We start from the raw sequence: 23,877 nt of genomic DNA on the forward strand, positions 1-23,877 counted from the left end.
CCTTATCACCCAAAACAACTACGTCATCGAGTCCAGTTCTCTTATTCTTGGCTCTTTAGCTAGTTGAACTCAAATTTCCAGAATTGCCAAAGATACCAACATACAACCTTTTAAAGTTGAATAATTTGTCACCATGTTATATGCACTTTCCATCACAAAGAATGTGAATATTTTTGCTGTCTTTTAAAAAACGAAACAAGTGGGTAACAGATGAATTGTTTATGGATGCTGTTAGAATTGAAAATATTTGCTCTTCCAACTTTATTTCTATTAGTTCAAGCATCCCAGTGATTCTAAGCAAGGAAAATCTACCTATGGTAACAGGGTTTTGGAGAAAGTCTGGACATTGATTCTGTTTTGTTTCAGAAGTCCTGACATAATTTCTAGTAACGAAAATATAAATAAATTCCAAGATGGCCAAAACATACTGGAAGTCATTCTGGTTTCTTCATATTGGCATTGGACCTGGGCTTTCTGGTAAATTCAGGGACCGATCCTGCCCGCCTTAGTTATACTCTTTCTGGCCTTTCTGTATCCTGCCAAAGACTTTCATGCTCTTTTTCAAACACTTAACTTCACATTGTATAACTAAGAGTACACGACTCATCAGCTTCTCCCTGTTTGTTCTACACTAACTCATCTGAAGTGTGGTCACATGAGACTTAGAATTTTAGGAGGGACCACTGGGGTCGAGTTGAAAACTTACTGGCTTTAGACTCATAAAGACGGGGTTTTCATAGTTCTGTTGGCCACTCATTAGATCTTGAACAAATTAGGTAACTTCTCTGAGTCTTAGGGTCCTCAATTGTAAACTTGGGACAAAAATTCTTATTTTGGAGTATGGTTGTGATAAACAGAAATAATTTATACAAAGCATTGCTCAAGTAGTAAGAGGTCGATAAATATTAACATTTATGTAAGCAATAAGTGGGCCCCAATTTCATACACAGGTTTTGGCAACCTGAGTTCAGACAGCTGTAGCTATCTAATCATACTTCCCTCATTCTTTTCAAAAGCCTCAATCAGCTTCTAAATTTGGACAAAATAAAACTTAAAAAGTTCTAGTCACACAAATTATAAACAGGGCAAAATGAGAATTGGTTCCTAATACCCTTCCCCTCCATTTTTTTGGTTAGTTACCTTAAGTTACTCTGAGACAATGTCAAATTTGGCCTACCAGGATTTTTAAAAAACATTTAAAATGGGATTTTCATATGATCCAGAGCTAACACATTAAGTGAAGTGTTCCCACAGTAATGATCTGTAACTCTTCCTTAGACAAGATTGCCTGCAATCCCTGAAAAATAATTTAAGGCCCCCTTTCAATATTTATTACTGAAGGCTTTTTGAGTAGTTCAGTCCCCAGGCTGACAGTATTTTCAAGTAAATGACTGTTGAGAGGCATCACTGAGTTGACAGTTTTACATATCAAATAGCTCAGTTTAATTGAGTGCCCTTATACAGAGCATGCTCAGTATCCAACATTATCCACATTATCCAACCTCTGTATTTGCTACAGTCAAGTCTCTACTCTGCAGTATGGCAGGTACATGGACAAGTCTGGCTGCTTGGTGAATGCCTGCCCTCGTACTGTGGAGGATTCCTCAAGCTTCTCCAAGCTCCAATAGGGTTAGGGAGAACATTGTGCTCTTTAGGTCATCATTATCTCAGTTTTCCTTAGGCTAATTTGTAAAGGTTATCAGCTCAGCTACTTCTATCTGGAAGAGTAGATGTGGACTGTGTGTTCTTCCTATGTTAATTATTTTACTTAGTTCAGCCAGGTAGGTGAGCAGGGAAGGTATACTTGCCCACTGCCAAAATTAGGTGAGGCATGAAGCACAATGCCATGATCAGTGGTCCTGTAAGTCCATGGAAAGATCATCCAGATTTCAAAATTGTATGGAGTCCTGTTGTTAAGTGCTATCGAGTCAGTTCTGACCCATAGGACCCCATATAGGGTTTCTAAGGAGCAGCTGGTGATCTTGAACTGTCGACCTTGCAGTTCAAACCGACTGTGCAGTCCGGCTTATTAACTCACAGCACCACACCAGAGCTCCATATGGAATCTTAGAACTTGCTTAATATAGCCTTCTTATTTATTGATGTTGCAACCAAAACTGAGAAAAGTTACATTGTCAAGATGATACAGTTAAGAGATAGAACAAAGGCTATAAACAAAGCTTTTACTGTACTTGCTACCACTTTCAAGTGTCCTTTCAATGAGGATGGCAATAGATACTATCTCAAAAGGAAGTGGCAAAGTCTATGGCAACAATAATAGGATCCCAGAAAAATCCGTAGTAGTAGATATTTAAAATGATCAGGCAGAAGAGGAGGCAGTGTTGACTTTCTATTGTTGGTGTTGTTGTTAAGTGTTGTCGAGTCGGTTCCGACCCATAGCGACCCTGTACAGGGTTTCCGAGGCTGTAAATCTTTACGGGAGCAGAAAGCTAGTAGTTTCGAACTGCTGGCCTTGCGGTTCGCAGCCCGATTTGTAACCACTATGCTACCAGAGCTCCTTTCTATAAAGAATGCCAAATTCCAAAGCAGGAGAAGTCAATGGATGTACCAAGGCAACAAATACTTCACTTTATTCATGAGAGGATTGAATGGTATCTTCTGTAAGAAACGGTGAACTGGGCTGTCGAGAGACTTACCAACACTAAGGGAGAACACCATTCATATTTCATACTGCAGCTCCGATATAAAAAAGATTAAAGACTTGCCAGATGAGTAACCTGGGTTGGGTATGTCTTTGTCTGTTTGCATTTGTGTGTATGCATATGTGTGTATTTCTTTATGTATATGTTTGTGTGTGTACATTCAAGTCCCACAGGCATAGCCAGTGCGTACATCATTAGGCTGCAGGGAATTCTAGGTGGTGTGTACCAGGTACTTCCACTTGCCAATGTTACTTTGTGAGCAAACTACCCCGTTTTTTGGAGCCTAGATTTGCTTATCAATAAAAACAACATGTCACCATATAGTGAAACAAAAAAGGTCAACTCATCACTTAGCCACTTAGTGATGAAACGGAGACGGTTATATGAATATTTTATTATAATATTTTCAAGATGACTTGCCTTCCAAAAATCACTTCTGATATCCAGATATATCATTTGTGAAAATATGTATCACCTTAGTTAATCCTTATAACCACTCCATAAGTGAGGCGGAGCTGAGATTTATAGGTAAAGTTGCCCAGAGTCACCGAGGGAGTTTCTGGAGAGGCTAGGGCAGAAATCAACATCTGTCTGACTTCACAGCTATGTTTACAATTTCTCTCTCTTCCACCTCCCCATGGTCCAAGTCTTGAAAAACAATAATATAGTTTTGGAATTGGGATTGATGTTTTTGTCTCCTTTCCCAACTAATGCTTGACCTATCCCCTGAAGTCCCTGCTTCCCCCTTCTATCCCAGCAGCCACATATTTGTTAAAGTCAACCCATGATTCTGCCCCTACAGGCCCTAGGAAGAAGGGGGACTTGGGGAAAACTCAAACTGGGCATAGAGAGGACGCTATCTCCATTTAGAAATGTAGGTATTGACATGTCTTAAAAGGATCTGGTGACAGAGTATCTGCCTTGCAAGTTTCTGACACTTAGTTCCTGCTCTAGACCAGGGCTCTGGATATTCAATCCAGGAAACAACAGAAGAAGACCTGCTGGAACATGGCTATTCAATCCCTTCCTCATCTCTGGAGTCTCCTGAGTCTTTTCACTCTTCAAATATGGACTTTGAGAACTTGGTTCCCAGAAACATTATGGTAATAGGAGACCCAGGGACTGAGCTGTGGAAGTCAGGAGAAGTAGAGACACAAAGAGATTGCCAGAGGGTTACTTGAAATGAATTTACCTATAACCAGCAGCAAAGAAAAGCAAAATCCTATTTACAAAATCGCCATTTTTGTTTTAGCAAGATATATAGACTCAATTTTGCACAGAAAATTGCATAGGAAAAAACCTCTCAGCACAGCCCTTTAAAAGCAATTTAATATTTTTAATAAGGCAAATCTTTCTGATTCTCAACTATTTAGCCATGAAACCTTAAAATCTAATGAAAGTCTGGTTTCAATAATGGCTGCTTCGCAAGCTTTATTGTTCATTTAACAACCTAGGAACATTAACATTCTTTAACACTTAAATTTAATCAGAATGACAAATATTGAATTTTCTAGATGCCCTTTGTGTAATTTAGTGTCTATAAAATACAGGTTTGCTTTTCTGATCTTTTAAGTCTCAACACTGTAAATAAGGTCAATTTGCCCAGCAGCATACAAATTTCTAAGCAATTGTGTTTTATTTCCAAGTAGTCATTTGGAAACATAAAACACATTATGTAGTTGGGCAAATAAGGATACTTTTGTGTTTTCTTTAAAGGCAGGGAGTTGATCTCATCATGAGAATAATAAAACATGGCAAGAGGAGAGGAGACAAGCCAATGCCACTCAATGGGACAAAGGTGGGAAAAAATCTCCTCACTTTGTTATTTCTAAAGGGTAGTCGCCAGCACATTGGTCTTCTTGTTGTTGTTGATAAGTGCCATCAAGTAGATTCCGACCGATAGCAGCACAGTATAAGGTTTCCAAAGAGCACCTGGTGATTTTGAACCATCGACCTTGCAATTCAAACAGCTTTGCAGTCGGGAGCATTAACCCACAGTGCCACATTAAGGCACACTGGCCTAGAATTTGGTAAATCAAAGTTCTGAGCTATGCTCCACAGCCATTTAGCTTCACTGAGTCTTAGTTACTTCCTCTATAAGATAATTATTATTATACCTTTCTCATGGGGGAGGCCTGGTGTGGCACTGTGGGATAAATCCCTGGACCACAAGGTCAGTTTGAGTCGCAAGGTTGGTGGTTCAAACTCACCAGTTGCTCCTTGGGAACCCTATACAAGATCGAGTCGGAAACAATTCAATGACACTTAACAACAGCAGCAACAACCTCATGGGATTTTGAGAGGATATAATTCATATATTCTATTTGAAGGAGTCTCTGGGTGACACAAATGGTTAACACACTCAGCTGCTAACAAAGGTGGGAGGTTCAAGCCTCCTCAGAGGTGCCTTGGAAGAAAGATCTAGTGATCTACTTCCAAAAAAATCAGCCATTGGGAAAGGTTAATGGTGATGTTTGAACAACACTGTAAATTTAATGGATGTCATAAAATTGTCCATGTGAAGACTGCAGATCTGGCCAATGTTCTGCTACCTATATGCCTGCCACAACCAAACAATACAAATAAACAAAACAGAAACAAACAACCACACACCTAGGAAGCACGTTTCTACTCTAACTCATGTACCAAGGTAGCCAAGCGTTGAATCTGATGTGATGGCAACTGATGTTGTTTTGTTGTAGTTGTTGCAGTTTTTTAATATATATGAAAGTATTTGTCAGCCAAAGTTTATCCCTTCAGAGTAAGAAATATTAACATTTTATAGTTGTTTCAGTATATGTCTGTCTTGAACAGGATCGATTATACAGCTTTGACCTTGTTAGTGACACAATCTGGCTAGCTGTTCAAAGTAACTTTTTTTCCATTGCCATGGAATGGTCATGCCTTGGAATGGTTAAACAAATCTGTGTTGGAAGAAATACAGCAGAATGCTTCTTTGAAGCCAGGATGGTGAGACTTGTCTTTCATACTTCTAACATGTTATGAGGAGAGATCAGTCCCTGGAGAAGGATATCATGCTAGGTAAAGTGGAGGCTCAGTGAAAAAGAGGAAGACCCCAAACGAGATGCATTGGCACAGTGGCATCAATAATGAGTTCAAGGTTGGTGCAGGACCAGACAGTGTTTTGCTCTGTTGTATGTGGGGTCACTATGAATCTGAACTGACTTGATGGCACCTAACAACAACAATAACAACAATTGAGTGGTCATAATTTTTTGCCAGGGTCTTTAAGGATCACAAAAATGTATAAATAGCCTAGCAGAAAATAAGTTCACATCTAGAAAAGCAATTTGGGCATTAATGTGTCTATTGGTGGTACCACCTTGGCTATCTTATCTACAGCTGCAGTTCCGACATACATTTCCTGTATCTCTCCACAGCTTAATTGTTGTCCCTGATGAGAATCACCAATATGCATCCAGTTAGGACACAAGCATCACTAGTCTTTTTGTTCACCATCATATCCCAGCATCAAAATAAAACCAACTGGCATAGCGAAAAATGATCACATGATGATCATTACATGACCATCACATAAACACTCATACTGCGGTGGCCAACGGAAGCCTGGAAACAACTAGGAATGCTTCACTAAGACTCATGTTGCCTTTTTTTCTCAATTAGGATCTGTTAAAGCCCATCAAACAATATGGTAGATATTTAATGGTTTCTGTTGATGAACTCGTCAGCAACTTTTTATTGAACCATTTTTCGCCTTTACTAATTTTTTTGTGTGTGAAAAGGGAGTATAACTCATGCCTCAGATGCTAATCTTAGATTTATAGCAAAGCATCAACCATATAAGGGCGTTTTCCCCTCCCCCTATTGGGTAAAGTGTAAATTCCAAACCCACTCTCCTAAGCAATTACCCACCATTTAATGTCTATAAATTTTCATTGTATACTCAATTATAATCAACCAAAGCATGAATATAAACAGCCCTAATTATAAGCAGACACACAATTGTTTTTACCACCCTTTGTTCCCAAAGCTCTTGGAAGATTTGTCAAATTATCTTGTGGCAAATTAGAATGAGGGGGTTGTTCTAGAAGTTATAGACCAGTGGCTAGTGATGCTGTCTCCCTGTTTTACTGTTCGGGAATCACTATGTAGAAAGTTCTAGTTTTGTTTATTAGCTGCAACAGTAGACTAAAAGCCAGTAAGGAAAATACTGATACAGACTAAGCAAAATTCCTGGGAAAACCGTCTGTGATAGTGACGTTTTCATGAATTTTTGAGAGGGATTTTTTCTATCTTTATATAGTCAAAGTGAGTGGACAAGATTTGACAATGTGGGAAGGGGACACTTCTTTCTGTATTTAGTTCCCTTATGTCTTTGACCCTGATATTTTTAAAAACACTCCATTTTGTAGGGCTTCTGAAATAAAACTCCATACTTTGCTCATAGAGCAATAGGCAGATGTGATTCTATTTCCATTCCTAGCACTGGTGCAAATATGTATTTGTTAAACGTTGTTGAAGAGAGTGTATGTAAAATGATGTAGATGGAAGTGGTAACATGTCTTAAAGTCATCCTTTCCACATTTGATTTTGCGGTTTCCTTTCTGACTTTCACTTGGCCATTTTGGGCTGCTTTCAGGGAATTTTTTTTTTAGACAAAACCTTGTGATTAGCCATCAACGAGTTAGAGACACAACAGGCTTTTAATTTATCTTGTCTGCTTCCAGAAAGAAAGGCAGTATCGATGAAGAAGAATGCCATGCTTGAAGATATTTGCTAGCTGGCCTATATTAGATTCTAAAATGTGTGTACATGCCACAACTATTTTTATTTCTCTTTTAATTTTACCACGGAAGTCCTTTGGTGCTTTGCCACAGAACAAATGGTCATAGTAGTAACACTAAGCTCAGAATGGGCCATTATAATTTAGAACATGCAGCGAAAGACACTCACCAGCGCTGACAGTGATGGCTTCAATAAACTGCTCTCTCCAGCTGTTGGTCCCAACCACAAGGGCTAGGTTTGTCTTCTTAATGAGTTTGTCCACGGTACTCTAGAAAAGTTGAGAAGAATAAGATACTAACTGCTGGGTTTGTTAAGGCCTCAGGAAATCTCAAACTTTGTTGATTTTGAAACCCCAGAGTTACATAAAAGGCAGCAGATGTCAGGCTCAGAACAACAGTATTGACATCAAACACTGTTAGGATTCTGTAAATAAGCATAGTCCTTTGTTGGAAACATTCTGAAGTAGAAGCTTCTCAAATATCAGCCTCCTTCACTGCCGAATGGCCAATGAAGAATAGCTGTTGTGTTGAGAATAGTGGATGTTATACAACACCATCCATTTCCCTTGGATGCTTTATGGGCGTACTTCTCTCTTGGCTTCATCTAGAGTGCACTGTCTGCAATTGAATTAATATGTACTCTGCTCTGTGAGTAACCAGAAATGGCAGCCAGATTATGGAACCAAACGTTCTTGTCATTACACTTTTGTTTGTGAATGAAATGCAGTCAGACAGCAGATCCTTTTGGCTGCTGCATGGTCATCAATAAATGGATTTTTTTTTTTTTTTTTTGCTACAATCAGCCTTGGGGCTGCAATAGAATTCCATCCCCATCCTACTTCAGTTGCAGACAAGGAAAGACAAAAAGGTTAATTCGTATTGTTTTAGAGCACACTGCATGGAATTTCCCTGTTTTCTATCAACCACTGTGCTCCATGCTTCTTATTTTTCTTTAGATCCTTTTTTTTTTTTTTTAATGCGCATGGTTTTGTACAATTAGCACTCTCTTAGCTTTCTAAATGTCACTTAATGTGACAACAGGAGCAGCGAAACATTCACAAGAATACTAACTAGGCAGATGCACCCAAAGCACTACCATACACCACAGCAACTACAGGGGGGAAGGTCACTTCCAGGACATCAGGGTTGCTCTCCCCAGAGATACTACCACACCAACTAGTCTACCATTCAACCACACTTACTGTCAGAGCATCCTCGAGCTCCCACTAATTGCAGAGGGGCAGAAAACATGTATTATTTTGTGTTAGGTCAGAATCTTTACATGTTTAGTGACGTGCACCTGAATTGACTATGGTTTGACACAAAGCATGCTATCAGCTAAACTCAAAGTCAGGAAAAGTGCAATCCTGGGGTCTTGAATGAAAGATCAAAGCTAAAACCAGAACTCTGAATTAGTTCAAGAAAAATCATGTGGACTGATTTGAAACAGACAGATCATAAACATGCAAAGGCCCATCTCCAACTAGTCCACTTGGTGTTTTTTTTAAATCATTCTCTGCTTGATTCTATGTCCTTAGGGTGGTGACCCTTCAGTCTCCAACCCTGTGTCTGTCTATTATTGTAGTGCCCTTGATAATAGTGACAACAGACACTGCTTGTGGCCGCCACACTTGGGGCATATGACAAGCACCTGTCTTTTCTCTCTCAACTCAATCATATCTTCTCAAGTTCTCTGAGTGCTGTGGGTGAGACCAATTCAAAGTTCTGTGCAGAAGATAACAAGAAATCATTTCAATTCTGCCAGATGTAATGGAAACTTGGAGCAGGTCCTTCCAAGCAGCCCTCGTTGTGCTGAAACCAAGACAAGACATCCCCTCATGTGGGAGATTAGCAGCTGAGCAGATACACTGCTCTAACAGTTGCATACAGACCTGCTAAAACAAGGTTTTCAGATAAATTAAACATAAATGTGACGGCGTATGCATAATCCAGGATCGATTTGAAACTTTAGTTCACGTTAGTTCCTAGTCCTTGAAGACTATGTTATACTATGGTTCTTCCTAAGACTTAGTTTGCATACGTATCCTTCCCTGATGTCTATGGGATAAAGAGGAGCTTATAAACAAGAATTTAAAGTTCAGACACCCAAACTTGGACTTTGCCATCTTTAATTATCTTGAGGCATCCAAAATGCCCAGCTCTTCACTGAACTAGATTTGCAAGCAATTGTTAGACCCTAACCCTCAGCAATAGGTGTTAGTAATGGTATGTCCTCATTCATAATATATGAAACAAGAATTGTGGGAAAAGCAGAGTGAGGCATTGTGAGGTGTGACTCAGATCTGGTTGTCTAATACAATTCTGGGAGCTTTGAGCACAGTTAATAAATATAGTCTAGAAAAATTAATTGATGAAAGAATGATTTAATACTCAATCTGATACCTAAGGGCACTTTAGACATATACACCCAAGGGGCTCTTTATGTGTTAAGGATACTTACATTGTTAGACTATAAGAAGTGAGAAGAAATGTTCTAAGGAAATTTGTCTTTCACTCACTCACTGTCACTGAGTCACTTCTGACTCATAGTGACCCTGTATAGGGTTTCAGAGGCTATAAATCTTTATGGGAGCAGAAAGCCTCAACTTCCTCTGGTGGAGCAACTGCAGGGTTTGAACTGCCAACTTAGCAGTTAGCAGCCCAGTGTTTGTCCTATGGGACCACCAGAGCTCCATCTAGGAGGATGTTGTTGTTTCTGTCTAGGAGGCTAAGTACTTCAAATAAGTGTCATTGCTGTTGTTAGTAAGTGCCATTGAGGCAGTTCCGATCCATAAGTGACCCCGTATAGGGTCTCCGAGGAGTGGCTGGTGAATTTTAACTGCCAACCTTGAACTTCAAACTGCCTTTGCAGTCCAGTGCATTACCAAATATGTAGACTGTAAGGCAATAAGTAGGTATAAAGACTGGGGAGACTTTCAGATGTTCAGATCATTGGCGTGGTTACTAAAGGAACCTTTGAATCCAAGAAGGCTTTGCTGTCTGGAAGACAATGCTCACCATACCCATTCCAATGCTTCTTAGAGGTTGCTTTTCCTAGGCAGGGGTGCATGGAAGGGGTAACTTATAGAGGTTGTTCCTTAAGGAGGATATACACAAATCCTGCCCATGAGATCCCCAGTTGGGATAGTGACCAAGCTTGCTTCAGAAATGCCACACCATGAGATTTCTAGTGCAGTGGGAGGCACCAGGCCCACTGATCCCACGTGAAAAGAGGAAGGTTGAAGTCAGACACACCTTAACGATAGATCTTTCCAGACTGGTGCCCAGAAGTGGACAGTCTGAGATTTCAAAATCTTTGGGATAAGAGGGAACTTGATTATGCTGGTCACTGTGTGTGGCGTCAGCTCCTGTGTCAACTAACATGTGTGCTCTGATGGTTGGTATCTGCCTAGTGACATTTGTCCCAGATTTTAACCCTATTCTGTTGTTCTAAAAGGATGAGTGGCAACAAAAGTTAGATAGCTTCACAGTGCCTGAAGGAAGAAGTTTAATTGCATTTTTATCTTTTAAAAAATTCCACTTTAATTGCAAAGACCATTTTCAGTGCACATGTTTCCTATCAGGCACTCCAAATTATGAACTAAATTTAAAAAAGAATTAATGAACCCAGCCCAAGGAAAAGAGGCCACTATTATAAAAAATCTAGATAAAGTACTGAGACTTCTTAATTGGTGATCTGGTTCCCCTATTGGAGCTCCCCTATTGGAGTTTTTCAAACAGGAGCAGAGTTTGCTCCTGAAAAATACATGAGGAAAAATATGACTGTGTTCTGGGTTTAGAATTCTGGAAAGCCAGAGAAAGGGATGCTCCCTCTACAGTCAGCTCAGTAGAAATGAGGTGTGTCTCCACATAGAATCTTAGATGTTAGGATTCTGCAGGTGAGATAGGATGGAGGGGCCAAAGGAGCAGCCAAGGATGGACAGAAGATTTTACCATAATACCTTAAACTCATCTCAGGCTCCCATAGTCAACTATGAGAAAATGTCTTAATTATCCGAAGAATTGAGAACTCAACTTTATTAGCTCAGTTATAAGTTGTAGGAACTGTATCTTTAGTTTGAAGGCAGTGCTAAAAATGTCCTAGGATTTGAAGAAGATGACTAAATTTAAGTGAGAACTCATGTTCCGTAGGGGACAGGTAACAATGCCCCCTACATAACAAAAGCCTCCTAATTTTCAGCAGTGTGAATGCTTGATTCTTCTGCACATAAAACTCTCTAGGAATCATCTTTGGGGCACCTTTGCCTCTACGCAGTGTGGCATGCCACCTGCTGGGCCCTTGTTCTGATGTTTGGTGAGCAGAACCTCTTGTTACTTGCTAACTCTATTCCAAATTTGCTCTGAAGGCCTCTCAACCCATGAGCCAGTTCCTGAAATTACATTGTCCTCTTATTTCAGATGATTCTAACAGCACAGACTAACAACGCTAAAGACTGTGGGTACGCATACCTTGAACTCATAGGATTCTTCAATGATCACTTCTAGCTTGGTGTGCTCTCCCAAGATGGGGCGCCCCATTTCTGCAATGCGCCTCTCTTCTTCCTCTTTGCTGGTCAATGGTTGCTTGTCATCACATTCCTCTGTGAAACGGAAGGGCAGGAAAGTGAACAACGTGCTCAATTTTATTGGGAAATCCCTGGATCTTGCTATAAGTCAAGGAAGGAATCCTATTGACCTACTAAGAGCACTTGGGTGTGATCATATGTCTGGAAGAGAGAATTGGGTAGAAAACTAGCATATCTGGTAGCAAGTCACTGTGTCCCCAAGCCTAAACTTATGGCTCATATCAAAGTGCAGTACAGCAAAGGCAACTTCTAAGCGTTTTATCACCGAGAAAGCTACCATGCATACGCCATCTGAGTGAAGGAATGTACCGCTGTCCCCTGTGATTCTGGTTCAGCTGGCTGTTTGTACACATTCCTTCAGCACCTGAATGACCCTGTGGGGTAGGGAACACACTGCCTGCTCTTCTTCCTGTTCTAGAGGCAACAGAAATGTCCAAGAGCTAACGGGATGGTGGAAGGCAAATTCTGATTTGAGCCTCTCATTTGCCAATAGCTTCTGTACGAAACTTCAGCAGCAAAACACCCCTGTTCCAGTGAGATCCCTGAGTTCCAGCACTTCCTTTGTCAGGCACAGAGCTGAGAATTATGAGGAGGACCTTGACAATGTTAATCTAAAGTAAACAGGGAAGGTGAGGGTGAGGTCTTCCGGGAGTGACTACTGACTCACCAGGTGAGCATGATTATTTCCACAACTGCCATGTAGCATTCACTCCAGGAAAGGCTAGTGGGTGCTGAGAAAATGTTAATAGGCCCAGGAGCCCTTTAATGAGGGGAAGCTCACAGTTGGTTCCTCTCTGCATAAGGTCATTAGGATTTATCCCAGTCTGAAAAGGCCAGGCACATGTGCAGGGCAAATACTAGTCTTGTAATCACTCAGCCACCTTATCCATCAGACCCAGAATGCTCTCTTAGAGTCAAACTGAGCAATGAATGTCTCCAAGAACAAAGTGTCTCCCTTATAGAAAGACCTCCATTCTTCATTTCTGGGGCTCCTAGAAAAACTGCCTGCAAAAGGATCTTGTTGACTGAGGAGATACCAAAAGTGAGGGACTTTTAGTCCAGGCTTACACATATGAGCAGCTTGCCTTTTGCATCCCAGCATCAGTTTCTGTAAGAGTCCCCAATTCCCATTCCTTCCAAAGACCCATGGTTTCCCCAGTGCTGAAGGACCCCACTGTGGTGGCTCCAGGTGTGGATCTAGACATTGTTGCAGAGAACGGTTCTCAGGCCAGTGGTATCCAGTTTATACAAGGAGCAGATAGCCTGAAGGCACTGCCGGCATTTAATACATCAAGTGTCAAAACGGCCTGAAGGCAAAGGCACAATGTAGCATATCAATGAATTCTTTAGAATGGGTTCCAGAATGTCTTATCACAAGGATATTTGAAAATCTGCTTTCATATCCCCAGGGTCCACAGGGTATCAATAAATTAGATGAAGACTAAAAATAAGTGATGCTAGACTGGGTAGAAGCTGCTGATTCCTAGCAGAGGCAAAGGAAAGGCACGAGGTGATGAATTTTAACTAGAGAAGTAGTCTTTATACAACTAATGTTGTTGTTGTTAAGTGCTGTCGAGTTGGTTGCGACCCACAGTGACCCTGTATAGGGTTTCCGAGGAGCAGCTAGTGAGCTTGAACCACCAACCTTGCAGTTCAAACGGCTTTGTGAATTGTCCTGGCAAAGTTGTGTGTGTTGAGCCATGAAGTTGGGTTGGGATAATGGAGGTCCAAATTATGAAGCTCTCAAATGAATCCCATTTTAATTCTCATCAGTTTCTGAGTCTTGAACCTAGATTAAGGTTTTTGGTATTTTCCATAGTTTCAGGATTTATGTCTTTGTTCAGATTCTTGGCTGGTACATGGATGTCTTTGAGACTCATGTCAAAGAATAATTATTTTCCAAGAATAAGAAACATTACCACTTAGATTTGTATTTGAATTGCAAACAGGGGACTCCATAGGGAGAAGGTATTTATTCTGTTCCTCTTTTTTGCAGTTTAACTTATAAATGGCAAGTGATTTTTAGCAGGACTTAGGTAATTTAGGCAGAAACAGAGAGAAAGGACAAAATAAGGACAATATATTGGCATTGGTTAATGTAGCAATTCACCAAATGAAATGATTTGGGGCTTGGTATTAAGTCAACGAACATGGTAGGAAATGAAACCAAATGACACACTGACTGAAAGGTTCTTCCCTTTTCAATCATCCTTTAGTCGTTCTGATCAAGAATGAATGTTTTGTCCAGTGCTGTTATATCTGTAACTAGTTTCAAACATTTGGGTTTCTACCACTTTTAGAAAGAGAAAATAGGTCTCAGCGGTAGAACATCTGGCAGTATCTAGCTAGAATTTAATAACCCTTTTTCACGGTTAATTTTTTCTATCTTACTTTCTGTTTAAGACAAATGATATGAGATTGCCATGTATGCCAGTGGTTTAAAATTTCTGTTTTAAAATAAATATAATGAAGTAAAAAACAAATAAAATATGGAGCTCTGGTAGGGTAGTGGTTGCGAGTCAGGCTGCTAACCTCAAGGTTGGCAGTTTGAAACTACCAGCTGTTCCACAGGAGAAAGATGAGGCTTTCTGCTCCTGTAAACATTTACAGCTTTGGAAACCCCGTACAGGGTCGCTATGAGTCGGGACTGACTTCATGGTATACCACTACCAAAAAACAAAAAATGAAACAACTTCTAAAAGTTGTATTAAGTGGTTGGAATGCAGCCAAAGCAAAGATTTAACAGGTGCATGAGAATGAGTTGAATTTAGGAAACACTGTTTTAACAGATTTAATACCAATCTAAAGAAAAGCAAGGCACCTTGCTTTTATCACTGGCTATATTATTCTTCCGGAGTCCTGATGTGGTGTTGTGGTCTAATGCACCAGACTGTCAGACTGCAAAGTCGTTTGAACTGCAAGCTTGGTGGTTCAAGCTCACCAACTTCTTGGAAACCCTATACAGGTCACAGTGGGTCAGCATCGACTCGACGGCACTTAACAACAACAACATATATTGTTCCAAACCTACTTTGGGTTCTTTAACACCATACTTTTATCCCATTGTCTGGAATAGTTTTCCATCTTCATATAATCAAACCCTACTTATCTTCAAAATACAGCTAGAGTTCCTTACATGAAACATCCTGCAATTAACTTACTTAGGAACGACCACTCTAACCTTGAATTCGTGTCTTAATACTCATGTGTATGTTGAATAGGGACACTTATTTTATGCTGTGTGTTTTGAATCACCTGTTCAGCATGTAAACTTAGAATTCCCTGGATGTCATAAATGATTAGTTAAGTAAGTGCTCGACTACTCCTTGAAAGATTGGTGGTTTGGATCCAGTCAGAGACCCCTTGGTTATTTGACTCTGAAATCTTTTTGGAGAAGTTCTATTCCATTACTTCCCATGAGTTGGAATTGACTGGATGACCCCTGATTAATAACCACAACAAAAACTTGCTGGGGATAGAAAAATATGTCTGTTTTCTTTGAACTGTCCTCAAATCCCACAGGACCAATCACAATGTATGGAATAGTTGTTGTTAGATGCAGTAGAGTCGATTTTCTACTAATAGGGACCCATCTGACAGCGTAAAACTAACCCGTAAGTTTTCTTGGCCGTGTGGCACTGTAGGATAAACACTGGACGGCTAACTGCAAGGTTGGTGGTTAAACCCACCAGCCGCTCCTTGGACACCCTACACTGGGTCACTCTGACTTGGAACCAACTACACAGCACTTAACAACAACAACAATATTTCCTAAAGCAGATCACCAGTTCTTTGTCCTAAAAAGTTACTAGATGGATTTGCAGGGCCAACCTTTTGATTTAGTATTGGACTACTTAAACATATTACCTCCAGAGTTCTTCATATAGCACATAGTAGATGCTCAATAAATACTCAAGAGTTTGACTCTCTAAGTCAGTGAGAGGTTTTAGAAAAGTCTTTTGTCTGTTATTTGCATAAATAATGATTCATTTATTTCACATGCCATCATATTTGTCAGCACAGCAGTAACCCTCACTTTCCAGGAACTGGTTGGTGGTGGTCTACTAGGAAGGGAGGCTCATACCTAGGTAATTTCTAGTACGGTATAGTAAGAGCTGAGGGGCTAGGGTTAGAGAGCAACTCCCTCTGTCTATGGGAGTCAGGAAAGAAATTTGCACTTGATCTGAGAGCATATATAAGACCTAGCCAGGTGAAGGTGGCAAGGATGGCTAGGAGGATTTAGGGTTAAGGAGAAGGGCATTCAGACAGAGAGAGACGTTAAAGCACAAAGGCACAGCATCACGGAAGGGCCAAGGTTATTTTTTTCTGATACATGTCATTTGATCATTTTATTTGTATGCACAGCTGGCTATATCCTAACTTACTGCTCTGTAATGCTATTGATGTATTAGCATTTATGACTTAGATTTTTGGTTTGGCAAAGAAGACAGATTCATTACATTTGGTTTTTCAGGTATTCATCCTTTAGACACCTTTTGGTTATCTATGGTGGTGGTGGTTATGTGCCGTGGAGTCGGTTCTGACTCATGGTGACCCTGAATAGGGTTTCCGAGGCTGTAAATCTTTATGGGAGCAGAAAGCCTCATCTTTTTCCCATGGAAGAGCTGGTACTTTTGAAGTGTCAACCTTGCAGTTCACAGCCCAATTAGTAACCACTACGCTACCAGAGCAACTTTTGTTGTCTCTGGAAATGGTTTAAGAGCTTTTGTTTTGTTTTGTTTTGTTTTGGGGGGGGGGGTGATTATATATAATGTTTGTTTCCTTTTCACGTTGAGCACTGGATCAAAAGCAGCCCATTTTCCAATGGCCAAGTCAGTTTCATCCCCTTACTTATATAGAATAAGAACAAGCTCTAGTTTTAGTTTTGTTTCAGAAAGAGAAAATAACTTCTCTCTCTCCCTTTGTCTCTTTTTCTCTGTGTGGGTTTACACACACATATACTATATAAACTATGTTTTATTGAGAAATTGGGGAATAGCACAGTCTTGGACTCCTGGTGTGGCACCATAGGATAAGCACTTGCCCTCAAGGTCAGTTTGAACTGCAAGGTCGGTGGTTCAAATTCACCATTTGCTCCTCAGAAACCTTATTCAGGGTCGTTATGAGTCAGAACTGACTTGACCGGCACTTAACAACAACAACAGCATCTAACTAAACAAACTCAACTTCGAGAACAAATGCATAGTTAGCAGGCACTGTGAAAATCAATATTGACAGGACATAAAATAATCTTGTTATAAAATAAATCACAGATGTGGAATCTGTTTTATCCTTCTGAGTAATTAATATTGTTTTGCAAATAACAGCAAAAAGTAAAAGCTAATAGTTATCTGGGACTGGAGAAATGCTGCTTTTCACTCATTCTAGGGCAGGTTGCATTTGGAACAGCTCCACTGCTGGGGTGCAGGTGAAGGGCTGAGTGGGACGTTCCATAGAAATCAGGAAGACACACATACCTATCACAGTCTATAGACCTGTTCCTGATTAACTACTGTTATCCTTTAAAGTGGTGATAGCTTCCAATCCCAATGAACAAAGCTGGATTTAGAAAACAGTAAAAGGCCAGCGGTAGGGCAATCCTACCCAAGGTTATCTGAATCCTGCAATCAGAACTATGGTGACAAGTCCAAGAGCACAAGTCTTTTGAAAGTCTCCAGGTCCTGGCTGACCTTTCTGGGCACTAAAGAGACTGGCACTTTAATTTTCATGATGAATATTCTGGGCTGGGTACCAGGACTGTTGAATAGAGAATGGGTCAATGACTACAGGGTAAATACCCAATCCTCGCTCATTCAGAGAACGAGTGTAAGTGATGATGCCAGTTGCTATTGATCTGACTACCTCTCATGGAAACCCTATTTGTGTCCGAGTAGAACTGCACTTCATAGGATTTTCAGTGACTGAGTTCCTAGAAGTAGATCACCAGGGTTTTTTCCTTAGGCACCTTGGGTGGACTTGGACCTCTAATGTCTCCTTTAGCAGCTGAGTGTGTTACCAATTTATATGACTCAGGGACTCTGCAAGGAGACAATGCTGGACCTTAGGCCTAGAGCCGAGTTCTGGGACATACTATACGATAAGCACTGGACTGCTGATCACAAGGTCAGCTCCTCAGAAACCCTATATGCACTTGCTTTATGCCAGAACTGACTTGATGGTGCTTAACATCAAGCTTAAGGCAGATCTGGGATAATCAGCTCATCACCGTGCCAGTGTTCCTTTATCTCTCCTCTGGAGATCTTGCAGATGTACTGTTATCTGTGCATGTATAGCTCATCTCATGCTTTCAGGAGGCAGGAAAGGCAGACAATGGAAAGGAACATAACTCAGCTTTTAAAGAAACTTCATTATTCATGGAATAAAAGACACCTGTCTGAGAAGTAAAATTGAGACAAAATCTGGACTACATAGAGACTTAAGAGGGAAAGGCCATGGGATCTCTCTTCTCTGTAGGTTCATGCTGTTCCTTCCACAATGCCTCCTGTTCTCCCCTGACGTGGTGGTAGTTTTTTGTTTTGTTTTGTTTTTGCCGATCCTCCATACTCCACACTTTCAGGGAAGCCACTGTATTGTTTAGCAATATTTCAGGGGGACACAGTCTAAAATGTGTGACTCCAATGTCTAATGACTTCAAGAACACTTGGAGATGCCTAGCTTCAAGTTAATCAAACTATGGATTTTGGAGGAGCATGATGAAATGAGTACCTGCAATGTTGATTATGGTAGAGGGAATCGGATGTTCTCTAGCATGAACTTTCCTGAAGACAGGTTGGCCTAGCAAAAGGATAAGCAGAAAATCAGCAGGATGGAGAACATTGGCTTGTTGTTAGTGCTTTGTGGAATTAGTAAGCTAAACATCACACCAGATGCATGCATAAAAGCAGTGTCAGTTTGGGAGTGAATGGTGGATTTCACCCTCAGAGCAGGCCTGCACAGAGTGAGTAGAGCTCTGATGAAGATCAGTCCTCATAGATGGGAGCTGGGTGCCATGAGCCAAACCAGATGAAGTGGACCCCACAACCCGCACAATCAGACTCCTTCAGGTCGGTGCCTAGAAAGGAATCTCCAGGTCCTTAAAGTTTCTGCTTTGAGAGGCATCATGGAGCAATAGCAAGCACTGAATGTGCGGACAGGTCTTAATGTATATCCATGCCAACAATAAAGCTTTGAGCAGGCCACTTCCCCAGTTCTCCCAATGTAAAATGGGGATATTAGCTCCTGCTCTGTCTTGGTTACAGGTTTCAGTAGATTTAAATGATATGACGTCTGGGAACATGCTCATTGCATTTATTTCATGGGCAGCCCAGATAGTAGTGTGTTTTTATTCTTACAAACTTTGTGAGGGTAGTTATTGTCATAGCAACTGTCTGGATTAACCAGGTCTAAGAGTCCTGAAAGGGTGCTGCAGGATAAACCACTGGACTGCAAGGTCAGTTTGAATAGCAAGGTTGGAGGTTCAAATCCACCAGCCGCTCCTTGAAAACCCTATACAGTGTTGCTGTGAGTCAGAACCAACTTGATGGCACTTAACAACAACTTCACAACAGAGGTTTCATTAGAGCCCTGGTATGATGCTTTAGGATAAGCACTGGACTGCTAACTGCAAGATCTGTGGTTCAAACTCACCAGCCGCTCCTTGGAAACCCTACACAGGGTTGCTGTGAATAGGAATTGACTGGAAGGCACTTAACAACATTGAGTTCAGTGAGGTTTCATTGAGGTCATGGCTCAGCTAACTGCCAGTTCCAACTGTTGTTTGCTGCCACAAAATGCTACCCAGGACTGACCTGGGAATCAAAAGACCTGGTATTCAGTGCCAATTTTGTCATATGATTAGTGTTCACATGTGCAACTCAGTTTCCTCAACTGCAGAATGAAGCTGACCTCAAAGGAGCTTTGCTCTCTGTACTTTTGGAATGGAGTAACGCAAATGTGTTTAGCTATCAGGATTTTCATACTCTGTCTTGTTAAGAAATCATATGTAAGTCTATTCCATGATGAACATAATATGAATGGAATAATACTGTTAGACAGGTATAGTGAGTACTATAGGATTTCATTAACCAGGGAACTGCATAGCTTCATATCTTAGAAATTTTGAGGATCAAACATGCCCTTCTCTTCTTCAATTTGAGCCAGAATAGTGAATTTTACTAAAGAAAATCCCTATTTGTACTCTAGTTTCCACCTTTTGGGGTTGCCTCTCATTTTTTCTCTTACTAGAATTAATATTTACAGCATTTATTAGATAGAGCAGGGGTTTTAATAGGCTATGGGTTTGATGTGCTATTTCAAAACACTGGTAGGAACGAAGGACTTAGGGAAGAAGAGCTCCGAGGAGTGCTGGGGTAAGGGCAATTATCACACCTACAGGCTGAAGGTCATAGGACTTGGCTCTAAATCCTGCTGGTGGTTTGAGTAGACTGATTAATCTCTCTGGACCTCTGCATAAGCTGAAAGGCCAACTATCCATTTTGAATCATTCTGCTATTCAGTGCTGTGTCTGAACTGAAGTGGAGGAGTTCAGCAGCCCATGTTACTAAGCTCATTCAATAACAGGATTGTGACAGACACCAACAAAGATACACTCAGCAGAGGAGACCAGATAATAATGAAAGTATGAAGAATAGCAGCAGAAAGAAATCTGTTTTTGCAAAGTTTCATTTTGGACAGAGAACTTTGAAACTTGTTGGTTTAAGTTAATTCCAACTCTTGATATGCTATTTTCAAAATTAGAATGTTCTGAATTATTTCCTGTCTCTGTACTTTTATCTATCTGTCCAGTTTAAAGATAAAGTAATAGAATATTGATAGTTGTACAAAATATTGGAAAAGGCCATGCAAGGCAGCTGTTAGTGCTACCTTTTTATACTTATCTCCTTCTCTAAATCTGCAGAAATGACCCTGAGAATATTTTGAGTCAAAAGAGAGGATGCTGCAGGTAAATACCTTCCTTCTAAATGTAAGATTACTTCTGAATTGCATTATACACATATAATTCAACAACACAGGCTGAATACTAATCTGAATTTAAATGGTTTAAACTATTGGACTCTCATTTCGAATTTTTATAGAGCACCTTGCAATATTCTTCAAGTGGTAGAAATGTTTCTTGCTACCATGTTATTCATGCTAAAACCTAAGTCCCCAAAGAGGGACTCAGGCTGAATAGTAGGATGTGTGGGAAGGGACTATTTTACCTCTACCAAACCAGAATTATCTATACTATTAATAGGACCATGAGGTCAGGTCATGTAGCAGTCTATTGTTTCCTTGAGGCCAGCAATGTGTCTTATTTATTCTAGAACTCTTTGGAACCTCAAGCCAGCACACTGCGTATCATCAGCGTTGTATGAATGAATGTTCATATGTTGACCAGTGTCAAATGGAAATAATTAAAGACTTTCCATATAAATTAGCTTACAAATAAATACAACATACATGTTATTAATGTGTAAGATGTTAGCTGTGTAAACCAGCCAGAATACACCATGTGCCACAACTACATGTTAATACAGGTTACTTAAGATTTGTTTTTTGCTTTACTTTCAAGGATATTCAGAAAAATGAATAACAATAAAAAATATATATATATCTTACCATACATGTATTTTCCTTCATTAAAAGCAAACAAAAAATGAGAAATAATTGTTTAAAGTGTAATTAAATATGATGATAACAGATAGTAAAAATTACAATTCATGTCATTAAACTTTAGAAATTCATACCTGTTATTGTGAAGCCACCTAAAAAAAAAAAAAGAAAAACAAATAAATGTTACAATTTTTTTTAAACTTGACCTCTAAATAACAAATACCAGTGATATCAGACTGCTTAACCACCCACCCAAATGACGAAAATTTGTCAAACTATATTTACAATACAGAAAAATCTGGAAATGTCTGTATATGGTAGAATCTACTAATCTTTTTGTTTTAAGATTATGGAATTTCATGCACAAATTTAATTCTTGTGCGTAACTAAGAAATCACTGGTTGTTTTTTTTAAAGGTTTAACTAAATTAAAAATGTATTATAAATTATATGACCTTAAGAAAAACGAAGTCTTAAGCAATAATCTTGTTAGCAAACCAGAAGAGGTAAAAGATTAATCAGAATGCACTGTATCACCTGACAGAAATGGAAAATAGCCTAGAAAAAGGGAGAGGAAATGCAAGAAATGAAATGCTTACCAAGCTCATTCAATAACAGGGCTGTGAAGGAAACAGACAAAGACAAACACAGAATAAGAGACCAGATGAATAATGAAAGTAAGAGGAATATCAGCAGAAAGAAATCCAGGCAGATCCGATTAGAGTGATAGGAAGCCACTGTTACACAATGGGTGCACCCCAAGGAAATGGGGTATTGGGAATAGTTCCAAGTAAACAATTCCAACAGAATGTACTTCAAGTATATATGACTGATTTTATATTATGTATGTATATATATGTACATATACAAACAAAAGCAATTTTATGTTTAAAGGAAATCTCTGTGCATATGTTTATGTAGAGCGTATGTATTTAGTTTACTATATGTAGTAGATATATTTTATCAAGTCAATCCTAAGATATGTTGGAGTGTGTTTTCTTCATTAAATTTGCCTGGGAGTTGGTCAGTTCAACATATGGATGTCTTAAATCAGCTAGGATCTCAAGTATTGTATCTTTCATTCAATGAGAAGAGATAAAACATCCTAAAAATGTTGTGGCCGGTATGACAGGAAGGAGATTTGGACTCATGGGTAAACTCTTTCTCTCTCTGTAGGTTCTATTTTTAAGATATTTTGGCCTATTATGAAATACATTTTTGTGTGTGTCTTAAACCTAGGACCCAAGTCCCAGGAATTCATTTTTAAGTGTGTCTCCTTATCTCTGACTTTTTGCACATTATAACTGAATAACCTTTTAAATTTAAATACTTTTGCTGTTGTTGTTGTTGTTGAGTGCTCTGAGGTCGGTTCCGATTCATAGTGACCCTGTATAGGGTTTCTGAGGAGAGGTTGGTGAGCTTGAACTGCCCTCATTGCTGTTCAAACCGACCTTGCAGTCCATTGCATTGACCCTCAGTGCCACACCAGGACTAGTGGACATACAATTCCATGAAAATAAATAAATAATAACAGGGCAGTGAGTTGGGGACAGAAGTTGCATGCTTTTCTTTTTAGGTTATGTGCTTTAAACTCAGGACTCTGTACAGCACTCTGTTTTAGTGAAACAAACAAACAAAAGTACGCTATACATAGTACTGAATTTAAGGTTTCTGAGCTAAATGTATGAAACAAATTATTTCCTAAGTAGTATATGGGAACTTTAAGGAGCTCTGGTAGCGTAGTGGTTACGAATTGGGCTGCGAACCTTAAGGCCAGCAGTTCGAAACTACCAGCTGCTCCGCGGGAGAAAGATGAGGCGTTCTGCTCCCGTAAAGATTTACAACCTCGGAAACCCTGTACAGGGTCGCTATGGGTCGGATCCGACTCGATGGCACTTAACAACAACAACAACAATATGGGAACTTTACAATTGTTTTCAGGCCCAGTTTTCCCTTTAATGCCAATGGTACTAGATGGTAATACTTTTGAACTAGTCAGTAGTTTTATTTATAGTGACAGAATCCACTTGGCGGGTGTGAAAACCGGATAGTACTAGCAAGGAATTTTAATTTGCTTTTACATGACAGCATTATTTTACTACAGGACAATTGAAAGCTATCTCCATAACAGTCTTCCTTTTTAAATAAAAGGCAATTCTTCTGAGGGCTACATTTTGAAGTAAGTGCTTTTTCCTGTATGTTAATGAGGCATTTTTTATTCCATTTTTGTAAGGAATCAGCACAATTT

At 39.8% G+C, this 23,877-nt stretch overlaps 1 protein-coding gene across 15 annotated transcripts in view; it reads right to left on the bottom strand.

Moving 5' to 3' along the window:
* Positions 1 to 23,877, bottom strand: part of LOC102837288 (sodium/calcium exchanger 1-like) — a 451,223-nt gene that overhangs the window by 55,639 nt on the left and 371,707 nt on the right. For 2 of the 15 annotated variants that reach the window (XM_006839393.1, XM_006839383.1), the window contains exons 3-8: positions 22,229 to 22,249; positions 21,765 to 21,782; positions 21,637 to 21,651; positions 18,742 to 18,810; positions 11,900 to 12,030; positions 7,599 to 7,698 (exon numbers count right to left, since the gene is read on the bottom strand). In XM_006839393.1, coding sequence (XP_006839456.1) covers positions 7,599 to 7,698; positions 11,900 to 12,030; positions 18,742 to 18,810; positions 21,637 to 21,651; positions 21,765 to 21,782; positions 22,229 to 22,249 — 354 coding nt within the window. Of the gene's footprint in view, positions 1 to 7,592; positions 7,699 to 11,899; positions 12,031 to 12,571; positions 12,592 to 18,665; positions 18,687 to 18,741; positions 18,811 to 19,562; positions 19,573 to 21,636; positions 21,652 to 21,764; positions 21,783 to 22,228; positions 22,250 to 23,877 lie in introns of all 15 variants that reach the window. The other 13 variants (XM_006839394.1, XM_006839384.1, XM_006839396.1 and 10 more) reach the window with 10 other exon arrangements.

This window comes from Chrysochloris asiatica, unplaced genomic scaffold (genome assembly GCF_000296735.1).
Source record: "Chrysochloris asiatica unplaced genomic scaffold, ChrAsi1.0 scaffold00024, whole genome shotgun sequence".
Classification (NCBI taxonomy): domain Eukaryota; kingdom Metazoa; phylum Chordata; class Mammalia; order Afrosoricida; family Chrysochloridae; genus Chrysochloris; species Chrysochloris asiatica.